This window comes from Phoenix dactylifera, chromosome 3, assembly GCF_009389715.1.
Source record: "Phoenix dactylifera cultivar Barhee BC4 chromosome 3, palm_55x_up_171113_PBpolish2nd_filt_p, whole genome shotgun sequence".
NCBI lineage: Eukaryota > Viridiplantae > Streptophyta > Magnoliopsida > Arecales > Arecaceae > Phoenix > Phoenix dactylifera.
This window is the reverse complement of record NC_052394.1, coordinates 5304483-5320841: the sequence shown is the minus strand read 5'-3', so window position 1 is coordinate 5320841 and position 16359 is coordinate 5304483. Positions and strand designations below refer to the sequence as shown.

General features: G+C 41.5%; 2 protein-coding genes across 3 annotated transcripts; both read left to right on the top strand.

The window, feature by feature from the left end:
• The first annotated feature begins 5297 nt into the window (after nucleotides 1-5297).
• LOC103702153 (mannan endo-1,4-beta-mannosidase 8-like) lies at nucleotides 5298-8885 on the top strand. Of its 2 annotated transcripts, none has more exons than XM_039124364.1 (6): nucleotides 5298-5516; nucleotides 5631-5901; nucleotides 6869-7063; nucleotides 7570-7692; nucleotides 7872-8083; nucleotides 8198-8885. In XM_039124364.1, exons 1-6 carry the CDS (start codon nucleotides 5329-5331, stop codon nucleotides 8634-8636), a joined length of 1428 nt encoding a protein of 475 aa, XP_038980292.1. In that variant the 5' UTR covers nucleotides 5298-5328; the 3' UTR covers nucleotides 8637-8885. The 2 variants fall into 2 exon arrangements, with proteins under 2 accessions (XP_038980292.1, XP_017697071.1); XM_017841582.3 differs by having other exon boundaries at nucleotides 5622-5901.
• A 5044-nt stretch (nucleotides 8886-13929) lies between these two features.
• Nucleotides 13930-15531, top strand: LOC120110332 (low affinity inorganic phosphate transporter 8-like). The gene has a single exon (XM_039125157.1). The coding sequence runs from the start codon at nucleotides 13930-13932 to the stop codon at nucleotides 15529-15531; it is 1602 nt and encodes a 533-aa protein (XP_038981085.1).
• The last annotated feature ends 828 nt before the right edge of the window (nucleotides 15532-16359 follow it).

The following is a 16359-nucleotide window of genomic DNA, read 5'->3' as shown; positions in this document are numbered from 1 at the left end:
TGTAGACTCGTGTGTATTTCTACTTGCTACCGCATTCCGATTTATTTCTTATTTTGGATGTTCCTGTGAGCCATTGGTGAATTTTTAGGATGAACGCAAGTGGTGTTGTTTGTTGTAAGCAAATTATACGTGAAATACCTGAGTTTCCATTAGACATCCCTGAGCAGAGACTCTGTGCCATTCAGGAGTTCTAATAGCAGACAAATTTGTTTGGCTTATCTTTAGTATGAATCCAGCAAACTAAAGATTGGATCATTCTGTTTGAGGACTGACATGCAATTGGGTCTTAATTAGAACTTCGATGCTGAGCAGTTGTAATTGCTGTACTTAAATTTGATCATATAAGCCTCACATTTCACAAGTTTGTAAGTTCGTTCCCCCTTTGATAAGGTGGCAGCATGTTATGCGGCTCTCCCTATTTGAACTGCAGCTGATGTTCATCAATTCCCCCCTTGAATCGCAGTAAGACTGCTGCTATTTGCGGAATTGGAATTTTGTACATTTGGTTGGAGGGATAAGTTAATTAATTGGTGTGGTCGCATTATTAGGCATTGGATTCCAATGGGCAAAAGAGAGGGTGTTAGACCTTCCAAACACTGCCCTAGTGAGTAACTGCTGATAAGTGAAACTGAAGTGAGAACAGCTGGAGAAAATGAACGAAGGCAGCTTCCAATTTCTCTCCCAACATTTTGTTAAATACTGTTGATAATGGAGGCTGACGCGAGAGCCGACTCTAAAAATGCATAAAGCAACTGCAGTCTCTTGCACCTGTTTTTTTTTTTTTTTTTCTGGAAAAAAAGGGAAGAGGAAGGAGAGGAAGACCTCTCCCGTGTAGCAATCCCACACTAGGCCCTCCCTCCGCAGAAGAATGTTCGATGCATGTAGACAAATTTTATTCATACCCTTCTCTATTCGTAGGTTACCCAATGTGTGAGTACGTCATACCTGTACCACCTAAGTACTGGTAGACTAGATAGCAATTTCATCGGATAAATCATACGGGGGACATCCGGTCCCTACATTTAATCGATGTTTGCGTATTTCGAACCTGAGCCACTCTGGCAAAATCAAAGCTCCGTTTCTACCGTGCTACCACCTCGGTGGTTCTCTTGCACCTGTTCACCGACTCGAGGTAGAGGTCTCTATGCTTCCTCGTGGTGCTCGTCTTCATCCTGTTTGACCAGGTCGCACCAGTATCAGCTAAACTAAAAATGGGAGGCTTTTATCCGCCAAGATTGTAATCGGAATGTTCGTTCAATTTTGCCCCAACAGTTGGTACCTGGTAAGTCACTATTCTTCGGGGTATGTCGTGTGAGGCATGCCATGCATGATTTGTGGGTCGCATGGATGTGGTGTTTGCTAGAAGTTGCGATGCAGGGCCTTAAGAGTAGATGACATTGGATAGCCTGCCGTTCGCCGCATAGATATATGGTTGGACAACTGAAGTGGTTGGATGGTAAACTGTGTTCTTCCAGTGGTCATACCCCCGTCCCTAGCAACAAGGATGTGTGTCCCTACACCCCCCACTAGTCCCCTGTCTCTCTCTAAAAAAAAATATTTGCAAAAGAAGAAAAAGGCCTGATGGTTGTGCTATAAGATTATCTACTACCACATATTGTCTTGTTTTATACATGTGTGAGTTGAGTGATAGTTGCAGATTATTTTTCATGAATCGCCGGGTGAGATCATTGCAGAAGGAAAAGATAAGATTAAAGTCGATTTGCTTTCTTCTTATAATATTGTATGTTTTGTTAAATACATAAATATTCAGTTGGCAGAATATCATCATCAAACCTCGACAACTTGGGTATTAGAAGCTACTGGGATGATATAGACTGGTTGATGCGACCAATATTTGCAGGTTCTAATATTGTATCTTGGTTTGCAGAAAACAGCACATAGGATTCCATTATGGCACTGAAGTAGAGCATCGTGCAATTGCTTCCACAGTTACTGGGATACAAAGGTTACAGCATATATATTTCATGGTACAACTAAATATTATTTGAATCGACATTCACTTTGCAGAATGGGTGAGAGATGCTTGCATCATGACCTCACCAACTTGAGTTGTTAGAGGGCCAGGCTTACCACTCAATCTCCACAAATAACTCTATGATAAGATGCAGAACATCAAGATATGCTTAGTCCAACAATGCTTTCCATAAAAACAAAACAGCTTGTTCTCATGCGTGTATCTAGCTACCATCCTGCCCTCATCCCAATTTTTACTTGTTTCGAGGAAGAAGAGCTAACAACCAGCTTCATGTAAATTTTCAACTAGATTTTCTCAAATTCTAGTTCTCAAAAAAAAGAAAAAAAAAAAGGGTTGGCAAATCTCTTGGCCATTGTATCAAAGATTGAAGATCAAATTATACCTCGAGGGAAAAAATTCTTTATCAAACTAACAAACTCCTAATAATTGTGGATCAGATCTATCCATTAGTTGCTATTTTATTTCTCGCATCCACAGCTTCAGTGTCTAATGGAGCCATCTGAAACCATTGCACTTGCGGCGACCGTTTCTTCTAACATTTTATCCTTTAGCGCCAATGCCTTGCACTCATCTGCCATCTTTTTTTTTTTGCTTTGAATGGAGCCAACTTAAGGCCAGCCTACTCGTTGAGAAACTGGCATGTGAGGACACCGGCCCAAGTACGTCCAAACCTTCTTCCTTTTTTTATTTCGTTCCCTTCCTTTTATTTCTTATTTTTGCATGGAAACCAAATTCTCCTTGCTTACACGTATCATGGCTACTTGGCAAGTCGGCATGCGTCTCCCTCTCTGCATCCTTCTTTTCTCTTCAATTCTCTCCCTTCTAATCAGCAATACAGGAAGAGAGGAAGGAAATATCCGGAGCGAGCATTGGATACCCTTTGATTTGAGCTATTTCATGTACAACTTCTTCTACTCTTCTCATTTTTTAATTCAAATATATTGATGTCCTTTTCTTCTCGGGTCTGCTCCTCCTTGGCCCCTCTTACAAGTAATATTTTTCACAGGGATTGGTGCGTGGATCTTCTCGACTGTTTGATGAAAGGGTTGACACATGGATGCAGGTAAGACGTATAGAACTAGTCTCCAATCATCTGGTCCTTCGTTTGGGACCTTTGGGCACGCTTAGAACTTAGAATATTAAGCGTAATTCGTGAAATGGGATGGGATCACTAGGAGGACCAATTTGCTTTGATACCTTCTATATATTGTCCTCCGTATCCATTTTTTTTCACTAAATAACAGTCAAAATTGCGTTTCGCTTGCGTGCGTGCGTGATCACGAAATCTCTCTCCGGTGCATGCGTTCTGAAAGAGTTGCCATGGTTATATTGATACTAGTGACCTCAACTAATAAGAATGGCTGCTTCCTCTTTCAATTCGTTGGTATTTTAATACGCAAGTTATATGGTAAAATATAAGAATGGTTGTTCCCTTTCTCTGTTGTGTTTAATTAAGTGGTATAATAAGATCGGTTATTCTTGAATTTTATTGTCCGTCGGTCCAGTTTCATGAGCGAGTAACAAAAAGCTCGAACTTGTGAGAAGATTGTGGTTCTCACCATCTTACATGCAAGGAGTAGCTACGATGAGTTGGCTAATACAATTTCGACAAAATGGCTAATAAGTATTGGTATAGAGCTAAACCAATTTGTGGTATAATTTTCGTGGGTGTGCTCGGTCATGTCTGAGTTAAATGCTTTTCCATTCGACGGATTTCATATCATATCTTCTGATCCGGATTTTACATGACCGGGCGTGGGTTGGAGGCTTAGAGCCTATAAGGTAAGAGCTTTATCTTGGGTTGGGCTGGAGTATGAGAGTCAAGTTTTCTTAGCAGTCATTGATCTCTTTTACTCAGTTAATTTGGTGATTAATTTGTTTTTCTTTTGTTAAATGGTAATTTATTATTGGGTTATGTTAGAATGGGTCAAATTGGATCACATCAAAAAGGTCAGGTTGCACTGGGCCACGTAGAGTATTGTAAGTTATGAGTTAATTGAGATAGGATCTCATCAGGACATGATTCCAACTTGCTGGTATACGTACCGAGTTTTGATTCCATATTGAAAAATTAAAGTAGTTTGCTCGTTAAAAGTTCACTTCTTATTATCAAATAAAAATTGATCCTTTCTTGAACATCTAAAGAATCAACTCATTCAAATTATCTTCAAAATTTTGCAAAACTAATCTCAAATGAACAATATTTACGAGAACCAGATATCTTAGCTCCAGTTTAAGTTTGATTTGCCTCTATCGAGTGCCGATGACCTTATTGTTATTAGAATATTATAATATTTTTTCAAATTTTTCGCTAATTTTCTCTTCTTCTTTTTCTTTTTCTTCTTGCTCTCTTGTTGACAAAATTTTCTTCTTTTTTTTGCCCTGTTTGTCTAAACAATTTATACAATGTGATTTTAGCCTGCCGATCTCTATCATTTCAACCCATTCATGCATTCAGAGAAATACTCGTAAAAATCTCACCAATTTTTCTCCTTAATACAGTATAAATTATTCCCAACCTATTATTCTCTCATAATGAACCATAATATCTACCCTAACTTTAGTTTAACATACATAAACCACCTCGGTGGACCTATTAGAAGTAACAACCACCATGAAGCTCAAACTTGCGACCAATGAAACCTACTTGCTTGGGCTAAATGGCTTGTGCATGCACTGCTGACCTTTTAATTCCTATCCAAGCATGTCTTGCTCTTCTAATACTTTAAATGCTTGCTTGTCTAACCAAGTTTCCCACCGTTCAGGGTGACACTTAAAGTGCCAAAAATAATAATACTAAAGAGGGGATGATGAGTGATGACATCAGAATTTTTAAAGGGCCTAAGTGCAAAAGAAACCTTTGCGTAAATCGCTAACTCCTCTCCCGCGAAGGCAGCCGCGACGTGAAAGGGTGATAAACTCGTAAGCTGCCACGTGGATTGGCGCCACGGCTGAATAGCGATGGGCCCCACTTTTTTATCTTACCTCCCAAAGACATCTTTCTTTGCGCGCAATTTTAAGGCCTGAAATATGACACGTCGGACGGTTAGATTCTCTAGTTGAGATATGGGTACAACAACATCGTATTCCTCTCAAAAAGGATCTCATATAACCCTGACCGGACCCGCTCCTTTTTCTTGAACCCTACTTGTTCAAATACTTCAAACAACAAGAGTGTGAGCTCACACGCATTGTCTTGCTTCCAACTGAAGTCCACAAATTTCTCCAACTACAGTGCAAGCCTGATCCCTCTTTGCGCATATATAAATAACTCAAAACCGAGAAAGTATTTGCGATCCCAAGAAAGCATTTAGTAGAGTGATTAAAGAACTATGGCCACCATGCAAGACAAAACAATCAAAACCTTCCTCCCTTTTCTATTTCGATTCTTCTTTCTAGTAATAAACTTTATGGCTTCCATTGAAAAATCAAATGCCCATATTCATGACGTTCATGAAAATATGGACATGGTGGATGACATGAAGGACTACCTTCCTTTCTCAAGCTATGGTCATGGGTGGTCAGTCTATCTTTTAACTCCTCTTATTGCTTCTCAACTCGCAGAATTTATTAGGCTTCAGTGTTTGGTGGCACTGTTGAGCTTCTTTAATTTGAAATTTTTTAGGACTCATAGCTTCGATGGCATGGAGGATGAAGGATGGGGGATGGTGCAAAGGAAAGGCAACCAGTTTGTAGTTGGAGGCCAACCTTTCTATTTTAATGGATTCAACACCTATTGGTTGATGATCTTTGCCGTCGACCAGTCCACCAGGAGAAAGGTCACTGAAGTATTTCAGGAAGCACTGTCAGTTGGCTACACTGTGTGCAGGACTTGGGCATTCAACGATGGCGGGTGGAGAGCTCTTCAGAAATCTCCTTCAGTTTATGATGAAGAAGTTTTCAAGGTAATATGCTATTCTACATGCATCAAATGCGCACTAATATGCAGCACGAGTATTAGAATATAAGTAGGTGTATCTTAAAGTGTGGCCACAAATCTTGTAGGTTGGCAGATTCAAATGGTAACTTGGAGCTGGTGGTCACATATATCGATATTTTATTTGGTGTTAGACTTTCTGAGAAGAATATAATCATAATTATTAAGATGGACTGCTAAGTGATAGCACTGCAATTTTTGTAAATTTATATTGTATAGCCAGTACGTCAGCCTAATGTCACATAATGGTGATTGGTCGGAATCTCTAGAAAAAGTGACTTAATGACATGGTGATTATTGATAGCCCACCTGCATAACATGAGAGCAGCCATCTAATATTGTGGAGGTCTTGGGATGCATGCTTATAAATGTACTGAATATTAGGGAAATTTAGGAGGTCCATGATCCATCTTGGATTTAGAGCATAACAAAATTAGGAATGATTTGTGGCTCTTAAAAGCACAGGTTTGTTTGTGTATGATATCTATTAATTTACAAAGTGATGATGTTCAACAATCATCTAATAACTTGTAAGCCACAGATTATATATGATCTTTTGATAGATATAATTTGCAGGGTAAGCAAGTGATATCACTGAATATGACAGCAAAAGCGACTTCTCAATCAAATATAAGCTGTTCGTTCCTTGGGAAATTTGCATGATAAGTAGTATTGAGGAGATAATAAAAAAAGAAGTTAAATACCTTTTAGGTGGGCTTTCCAGTCCTCTTCACTCAAACAAAAGAAAGAAAGAAAGAAAAGATAATAAAGATACTCTCTTTAAGAAAAGAAAAAGATAATAAGAAGGATATTAAGTTTATTTCTGATTCAGAAACTTTACAATTATCATAATTCTATAGTGATGCCAACTAAATTATGGATGGTTCTTTTATGATAAAAAGTTATTTTGCCCTTTTCTCCTCCATTCTATTCAGGCACTAGATTTTGTGGTTAGCGAAGCAAGAAAATATAAGATCAGGCTGATCCTGTCATTAACAAACAACTGGGAGGGATATGGAGGGAAAGCACAGTACGTGAAATGGGGAAAAGCTGCTGGCCTGAACCTAACTTCTGATGATGATTTCTTCTCCGATCCTACCGTCAAAGGCTATTACAAAGCTCATGTCGAGGTAGTCATTGCTTTTATATTTGATTTCTGGTCTACTAAATCATTCGGTGCATGATATTGCTTGCTGCACCGTATCCATTTTTTGAGGAACAAACTAATAATTCATTCATAAACGATAGAAGGAACTTTATAACCAAAATTCACCGTCTCAGTACCGAACTCTATACCGGTATCACACTAGTACAGTATCGGTACAATATAGGATGGTACGAAATTTTTGAATGTACCAAGTATCGATATACTACCCATACCGAATATTGATACCGAACTGGTATGGTACGGTACGCTCCGTACCACTCGATTTGGCCGTTACAGTATACCATTCTTATAACCCATGCATCCAGTAAATCCAAACCACCAAAGCATTCTCCATAGTCTGAATCAATTTCAGACGATTAATTACCCTATCATGATCGGTTAATTTTATTCATGAACTTGTTTTTTTTTTTTGTAATACTGTATTATCTTTCTTTTTTTTTGTTCTCATTGCTTGTTTATCTGAGTCAGGCCATCCTCACGAGAGTCAATACATACACGAATATTACTTACAAGGATGACCCAACGATCTTCGCATGGGAGTTAATGAATGAACCGCGCTGTCTCTCCGATCCCTCGGGTGATAAACTGCAGGTGTGTGTTCCTGCATCTGCATCAAATGCTACAGCTATTTCTCTTGATGGTGTATAGCTACCAATCCACTTGTTAGAGATCTTTCAGGCTACAAATATATATGCTCAAGTTTGTGCATATAAATATGAGTCTAAATCTTAAGAGCAGCATTATTGAGTGCAATTTTTGGGCTTTTCTAGGCTTGGATACAAGAGATGGCGTTTCATGTGAAGTCCATTGATCCACTGCACCTGCTAGAAATCGGAGCTGAAGGGTTCTACGGTCCCTCTACTCCCGAACGCTTGCAGCTCAATCCCAACACTTTTGCAGGGAAAGTAGGAACCGATTTTATTAGAAACCATCGAGCTTTGGGTATCGATTTTGCTTCAGCGCATATCTACCCGGATTCTTGGTGAGTTCTCAGACCCCAGCAATAACTAGCAATCATTTACTTAACGCATCAAAAACTTAAAAACATGCACATATAGCTTACGGATTTCTTATTTGAATTTAACCTCTTATGAAGGATATCAAATTCGATCACCGATGAGCACATTCAGTTTGTGAAGACTTGGATGCAGAACCATATCGATGATTCAGAGAATGTGCTTGGAATGCCAGTCATATTTGGGGAGTTCGGTGTATCTTCGAAGGATGATAGATTTAACTTGACATTTAGAGACAAATTCATCACTACGGTGTGCACCACCCAACTGAACTCCACAAGGAGTGGGGGGAGTGGAGGCGGCTGCCTTCTGTGGCAGCTCTTTCCTGAAGGTGCTGAGTACATGGATGATGGCTATGCTGTGGTTCCCTCCAGGTCTCCCTCCACCTCCAGCATCCTTTCACTGCACTCCAGGAGGCTTCAGCTCTTCAATTCCAGGTGCTCTTGGAGGTGCCACTGGGGTTGCAGGAAGAAGAGTTCTGAGGATTGGAACCATGTCCTCCCACATGATGAACTCTGATGTCATGTCTCATTACAAGAGGGAAGATGGAGAAATATACTACACATTATAAGCTATGGACTGAAAGATCAAAAGTACATGTTTTTGAATTTAATGTGACGATCGACTACAGGTGAATTGTATGTCTCAAATAAAGAGCCAGAGTGAAACATATATACATTGTTATTCTATGTGGAAGCTTATTTCTTTTGTGTAATATAAGAAAGATGAGGTTATAGGTTATGAAAAACAATGCTCTTAGAACTGCAACATCTGCTGAGGTCTTGCTCCCTTGAACCATTTTCGCATTGCTCACGGGGAAGGCTTTTCCAGTGGAACCAGTAATGGGAAAAGGTGCCTGCATTATGTGTGTAAAATACTTGCTCCTAATTTTTGGGAAATCGTGCTACTAACAAATTAGTGAACTATTTTTTTTAAAAAAGAAACCAATGAACTATTTAAATATGAATTAGTGTAAAATAATATCTATTTATATCAAGACTTATTTTTATTTATATTTTTACAACCTTACTTATGGGTCATCCATGGTCACTTAATCTCCTTGTTCTCTGCACCAAATGTTTGAACAAAAGACGACGAAGTCACGGGCTTGGTATCGTATTTTGGTCATCAAAACAAGCAAATGATGTAAGAAGTGTAAGGAGATTTTCATCAAAAAGAAGTGTGAGGAGATGACTTGGTCTCCATAAAGCCATTTAGAAGACGACCCCAAAAGCGTCCCTACAAAAGCTCCTCCTCCCTTCCATCTAACGACTATATATATCTATACCCAAAGCTTGCCACCTTTCACAAAACAAATTTATTAGAAGATGGAGTCGCCAAGTGGATGGATTCGTAGGCAAATGGTTTTACATTTCTAGCCAACTCTAAGTCATACAGAAAGAAGTTTTACTGACTTACCTCCTCCTGCATCACAAATCTAGTAGGTTATCAGAGTTGTTCCTCATCACTCCTTAGACTAAGGCTCCGTTTGGTAAGATTTTTGAAGGACCAAAAATTAATTTATATCCTCCAAAAATACTTTTAGATGAAATAGAAGTATTTGATAAAAATTTTGAAAAGCTGTTTTAATTTGGCCAAAAACTAAAAGTAGTTTTTTGAAAAAAAAAATTCTGAAAAAGCTGTTTTAGCTCCATCAGAAAACTATTTTAAACTATATATTTTTTTAAATCAAAATATTTGTGATAAAATATAATAAATCCAGACCGACGAAATCACCATGAGCTCGTTTGATCTCCCCCTCTCTCTCCTCTCTTCCCCTCTCATGCCATGACAGACTCCGGCCATCGCCCGGTCCCCATCTCCGGCGACGTCATTAATTCTGTCCAACAACCAGACGTTACAACTTGCGGGGCCCCATCCCTTGCTCTCCTGTTCTCTCTCACAAGCCCTAGGTGGCTCCAACCACGCCACGGCAATCATCTCTCGCGGCCGACGCCAGCAATGACGATGACCGTCGGTGTCTCTTATTCTGAGCGATTCAAGAAGCTCTGGCCCATCCACAAAGATGGAGACAAGAACGACAGCCGGCCGCGCCATCCGGCGTTGGTGGTGGGCGGTGGTGATTGATTCGGCTTTCGCCGCCGGCAATGGAGGCCGTGATTCTTCGTCTACCGCCAGAACAACTTCATCTTCGGGAAGAGCCTAGCCTTTGGCTTCAACCCCGGATGCCGGCGAGTGTGTTGCCGTCTCCCGCGTGCCTCTCCTCCCCCATCACCTTGGCCCGCCTTGTCAACTCCTCTGGCACCGGCGAATTCTTCGCCATCATCTTTCCTGGGACTTGGATGGTGCTTTGAGGTTCCCATTTAGGTGACGTGGCCTTCGAGAGAGGGTCCTCTGTATGATGTTGTATTAATATTATAGAGGACTCTTTATAGAATTTTTATTCGCTAAAATGGCAGATCCGTTCTTGAAGAAGACAAGGCGCGGTTCATTCTATTACCGTCACTCCCACTCCGCAGGATCAGTACCGCCGGCGACGGCGAGAACACAAGTCCTTTGGATCCTCAAAGCAGCACTCAGGTGAGCGAGTCCCCTCAAACCTCCTCCTCCTCGACCGACCCCATCATATGGAAGAATTATTTCCATCAATAATATTCAAATCGAATGCATCTTTCGTTCGGTATGCCATTTTTTTCCTTTTGGCTGCCAGCTGTTTCGATTATGCCGAACATTTTTTTTCCTTTTTAGAATCTGACATCGCCTAGCATTCACTTAATTGCTGTGTAAGGAAGAAAGACGTTGAAGTATCTTATGCAGTTTAACTTTATCATTTTTTGTTGTCTTTGAAGAAATTGGCTGTGCACGCTCATCTAAATAATAAGCTAATAATTATAATATTTTATATTTTTAATATTATATTATACTTTAAATATATTATATTATATTATATTATATTATGTTAAATAATTTAATATTATGTTATATTATTATGATATAGTATACAATATTATACTACTATATTATAATAATATTATAGTATTAAATATTTATATATTAATACATATTATATTTTATTATGCTTTATTGTATTATACTGTAAAATATTTTTTTTTTATCATTTTGTCATTTTGTCATACCAAAAGTATTTTTTAAATTTATTTATCAAACACATAAAGTTCAACAATACTTTAGGAATATAATTAACAAACATCAAATAGTTTTTTTGTAAAAGCTCTACTTAAAAAAGCTTTATTTTCGAAAGATCTGCCAAATGGAGTCTAAAGTTCATTGCAAACCCTGAATAAAGAGATATCATCATATCAAGTTAGTTACGGTCCAATCGAAAAATCTAGAGATTTAGATGGATAGGCCCAATGATATATAAGCACCACAAAAGTTTCTAATCTGCCTGATATGAAATTATTATTTTTCAACAATTATCAACTCTCTTGTCGAACCTGTAGAATGATGCTTGGGTCTATTACTTGAATTCAAACATAAAATATGTCATTCCCATGGTATCCCTTTTTTATTAAAGAAAAGAAAAGAAAAGAAAAAAGAAATGATAAGTTTTCTTAAAAGGATGATAGATATATTTTGACAAGCTCCGACGATAGATATAATTTGACATGCTCCCTGCTATGAAAACAAGACTCTGTTTCTACTTCACAAGAGGGAAATGACATGCGCGGCCTTCCATGGCAGCTCACCGGGGACACACAAAAAGTGAAGCCCTGTACAAGTACTCCTAGTCACGTAGAAATGAAGAAATATGGTAGAATGATGCCACGGGATGATTGAAGACCAAGGGCCGTTTGCTTAAACCATGAGCAGGTGAAGAGTTGCAGTGAAAACTACGTAGTTGAAGGCATACGGAACTTTATTTCTTATTTAATATGTGGACATAATGCAGTACAGCTTTATGTTGTCCCGAGGTGGGGATTCATCACATCAAATCACATTGTCATATAGGTTACGAAAAGCCATGCTGCTAAAACGGAAATGTATGTTGCGATCTTGCTCCCCAGCAGCGTTCTTGCATTGCTCGCATGTAGAGCTTCTCCAGTGAAACCTGATAGGAGAAAAGAGATCTTTATAAAATTTGTTCAAATAAACTATTTGTGTCTGCAATGGTGCACGCATGTATCTTTACATGCATGAATTAAATACCTGCATGTCTTTGCATACCAGTGTCAGACCAAACAAATGATTTATTAAATGATAGGATGACTAGTTTGAGCTATCAAGGTGCAAAAGAATTTTAAATTCGACTCCGAGTTGCAGAAAATTTTTTTTACCTACTGTTTCCGAGAGTAATGCAAATGCTTTTTTATTTTATGTTTAGAAAAAAAGGCCAGCTTGTTTACCATGCTAGTCTTCCGCATAATTTTGTAGGGGACTAATAACATTTGATTCAGCATCTGTATCTAGATTAATAATTTAATATGGTAACCGAAAGAATTAAATCTCTGAGGTAATCCCATATTAGCTCCATTTGGCCTCTATAAATAAAGCTAATTTCAAGTCATTTTTCTCAAATGAAAAAAGCTAAAATTAATTTCAAGACTTCCAGAATTTTTCGAACTTAGAGTAATTTTTTTTTCTATTGATAATTTGATTTCACTCTAGCAATCAAAATTCATCATCTAGGTACCGAATCTGATATTGGTACCATCCTATTAAAATGTTGACATGCGGTATGGTACAAAATGATGAGATGCATCGGTCAATACTGATACGGTATGATATATTCAGATACTAATCAATATCGTAAATTTTGCTAGTAATTCCCTTATATTGCAAATGAAGCAAGATGTAAGATCCAAACGGTAAGTTGTGCCAAATTTTGACCTTTCAAGCACCCATCTGTAATCGTAAGGCTGATGTCCGCCACTTTCTCGCCACTTTCGAATTTGTAGTGCTCCGTCCGCATCACATCTTCAAGGCACGCCAGAACAATTATCGTGTGATCTTTGCACTTGTCACAGTAGAGCCCGGTCTCGCCCTTGGTTACATTCACCCATCCCTTTGCTGTCAACTGGTATTTCTCCGGACAACTGGTTGAAGTCTGCGAGAACAGTCGAGAAGAACAATTGGAATTAGTAATAAAATCTTGATCTATGACTCACTAATTCTTATCACACACACAGAGAGAGAGAGAGAGAGAGAGAGAGGGAGGGAGGGATGGCAAGATAGCATAGCATACATTTTGCAGGCAATCATAAGCACTCCTCCATTGCTCAAATGGGGCTAGGTTGGGATGGGCTCTTGGATCCTTGATTCCCTTTTCCTTCAAAGCATCTGTTATAGAGGACTATTTAACATAAAACCATCACCCTCATTGGAAAGAAGGGCAGAAACATACCTTGGGCTCTGGTGAAACCAATCAGAAGAAAAATCACAAGAAAGGTCCCTGCAAAAATCCTCCTCCCTTCCATCATGTAGGAAGCCTGCCTCCAAAGTCAAAAGCTTAATCGCCACTTCTTCATAACATTTAACTATATATAGAGAGATCGAACCAACCAACTCAGATTTCTGGAGAGCTGCCACGATAATCCATAGGCGATATGGCTCCTGTGAGACCCGAAGCATATCCTCGGAATATATCTTGAGAAACCTAAGAACAAGAGAGAAAAAATGTCGGTTGGCTAGCAAACAGAAAGAGTAAAACAAAGCCAGCTTAGAAGCCACAGCTCAAGCCAAGCATCCATGCATGGTTTGTGACGACCACCGAGGAAAAACTTCGGCAGCCCCTAAGCCAGTCCCCTTTGTGGACTCAGTCCGGCAGCAACATATAAACTCGCGGCTCCTCTGCTACTCCCCCCAACCATCGCCACAGTTCTCCCCAAAGATGACTCAGGGGACGCCATCCGTCTTCTCGGCCCTCGACAATGCCAAGACCCAGCTCTACCACTTCAAAGCGATCGTGATCGCCGGCATGGGCTTCTTCACCGATGCCTATGACCTCTTCTGCATCAGCGCCCTCGTAAAGCTCCTCGGCCGCCTCTACTACTACGACCCTACCACCGGCAAGCCCGGCAAGCTCCCGGACGACGTCAGCAACGCCATCCAGGGGGTCGCCCTCTGCGGCACCTTCGCAGGCCAGCTCTTCTTTGGCTGGCTCGGCGACCGCCTCGGCCGCAAAAAGGTCTACGGCATCACCCTCGTCACTATGGTCGGGTGCGCCATCGCCTCGGGCCTCTCCTTTGGCTCCACCGCCCGCTCCGTCATCGGCTGCCTGTGCTTCTTCCGCTTCTGGCTCGGCTTTGGCATCGGTGGCGACTACCCCTTGTCCGCCGTCATTATGTCGGAGTATGCAAACCAGCGGACGCGCGGCGGCTTCATCGCGGCGGTGTTTGCGATGCAGGGCGTCGGGATCCTCGTCGCAGGGGCGGTATCGATGGCGGTGTCCAAATTCTTCCTCCTCGCCTACAATCCGCCGGCTTTTCAGGACAACCAAGTGCTGTCGACCCCGCCGCAGGCGGACTTCGTGTGGCGGATCGTGCTCATGCTCGGGGCGGTCCCGGCGGCCCTCACCTACTACTGGCGGATGAAGATGCCGGAGACGGCGAGGTTCACCGCGCTCGTGGAAGGCGACCACAAGAAGGCAGCCGCCGACATGATGAAGGTCCTCGACACCGACATACCCGTGGAGGAGACCAAGAGGAACCCCGAGAACTCCTACGGATTGTTCTCCGTGGAGTTCGTGCGTAGACATGGAAGGCATCTCATCGGGACTTCGACTACATGGTTCTTGCTGGACATCGCCTTCTACACCGGCAACCTCGCACAGAAGGATATCTTCTCCTCGGCTGGTCTCGTGCCGAAGGCGCCAGCAATGAACGCGATCACGGAGGTGTACAAGATAGCCAGGGCCATGTCCTTGGTGGCGTTGTTCGGGACCGTGCCTGGTTACTGGTTCACGGTGTTCCTCATCGACAAGATAGGCCGCTTCGTGATCCAGCTCGGGGGGTTCCTTATGATGTCGTTGTTTATGGCGATCATCGGGTTCCGTTACTCCAATCTCCGGGGAGAAACATGCAAGACCAGCAAGACCGGGTTCTGCCACGGGCACCCGCATGAGTTCATGGTACTCTATGCGCTGACCTTCTTCTTTGCTAACTTCGGGCCTAATAGCACCACGTTCATCGTGCCGGCCGAGCTGTTCCCCGCGAGGTTCAGGTCGACGTGCCACGGGATCTCGGCGGCATCGGGGAAGGCGGGGGCGATCCTGGCGGCCTTCCTGGTGCAGAGATTCACGCTGGACGAGGACCCCCACAAGATCAAGAAGGCGATAATCGGACTGGCGGTGGTGAATTTTCTAGGGTTCTTGTTTACGTTCATGGTGCCGGAGACCAAAGGGAAGTCGCTGGAGGAGATATCCGGGGAGGACGGAGACTTCGGGAAGGGCGGCGAAGGACAGAACGGGCTTCACAGCGATGGCATGGTTTGAGATGGGGTTCATTCATGCAAAGTTTGAAATAAAGAGTATAAGACGGTCGTGGGACATGGATGACCAACCAATATATAATTAGCGTGTGTATGGGGTTTAGGGGCCGAGTGTTTCAAGTTTCAGCCTATAGTAGTGGAATGTGGTGGTGTCCCGTTAGCGAGTGATCTATTTCTCGCGACTTTCGCGTTTTCTTTAAAGAATAAACTTCTCTTCGGAAAAAATGCCAGTATCCATTACACGTACATGCATTATTCTTCTTCTTCTTAACTTGCCAACAAGACAGCATGTATGCGAATGGAAACCATTTGCTGTATTTGATTCTAGAAAATATGCTTAGGTATAACATTACCCCCGTTTCCGTAGGCTTAATTTGCGCTAAACACAATTACGCTCAACCTATGGATGTTATAGCAATACACAATACACACACAAAAAAAATTCACGTACTCCGAGTCCTCCGCGCACAGCAGCACGGCAAACCTCTTCCTCCCCTCCATCTCTCCTCCTCCCATTTCTTCTCCTCCTGTCTTTCCGATTCTTCAAACTTTTCCTAAGAAAAAAAAGTTCCAGGGACGAAGAAAGAGAAGGAAAGGAATGGACGCCTAATCGAGGAAAGAGGGTCGCCCCTGAGGATTGTGATGGACAGAGTCGTGACCCAGGCTGCGGAGGTCTCTTCGGTGAATTCATCGACTTCATCTGAGTTGGCTAGGAATATCTGGGGCACATTTTCTGGTGTTGCAGCGCCTAGGTATGCTTCTCTTTCTTGGGTACCCCCACCTCTTAGTTATCTTAAGGTGAATTTTGATGGCGATATGGCGATGGATAGAG

Excerpts from the sequence above, each read along its gene's own strand:
- LOC120110332 (XM_039125157.1), top strand. The coding sequence starts at position 13,930 with ATGACTCAGGGGACGCCATCCGTCTTCTCGGCCCTCGACAATGCCAAG.
- LOC103702153 (XM_017841582.3), top strand. The coding sequence starts at position 5,329 with ATGGCCACCATGCAAGACAAAACAATCAAAACCTTCCTCCCTTTTCTA. Across the intron at positions 5,902-6,868 it reads ATGATGAAGAAGTTTTCAAG|GCACTAGATTTTGTGGTTAG; the intron begins GTAATATGCTAT and ends CATTCTATTCAG. Across the intron at positions 7,064-7,569 it reads ATTACAAAGCTCATGTCGAG|GCCATCCTCACGAGAGTCAA; the intron begins GTAGTCATTGCT and ends TATCTGAGTCAG.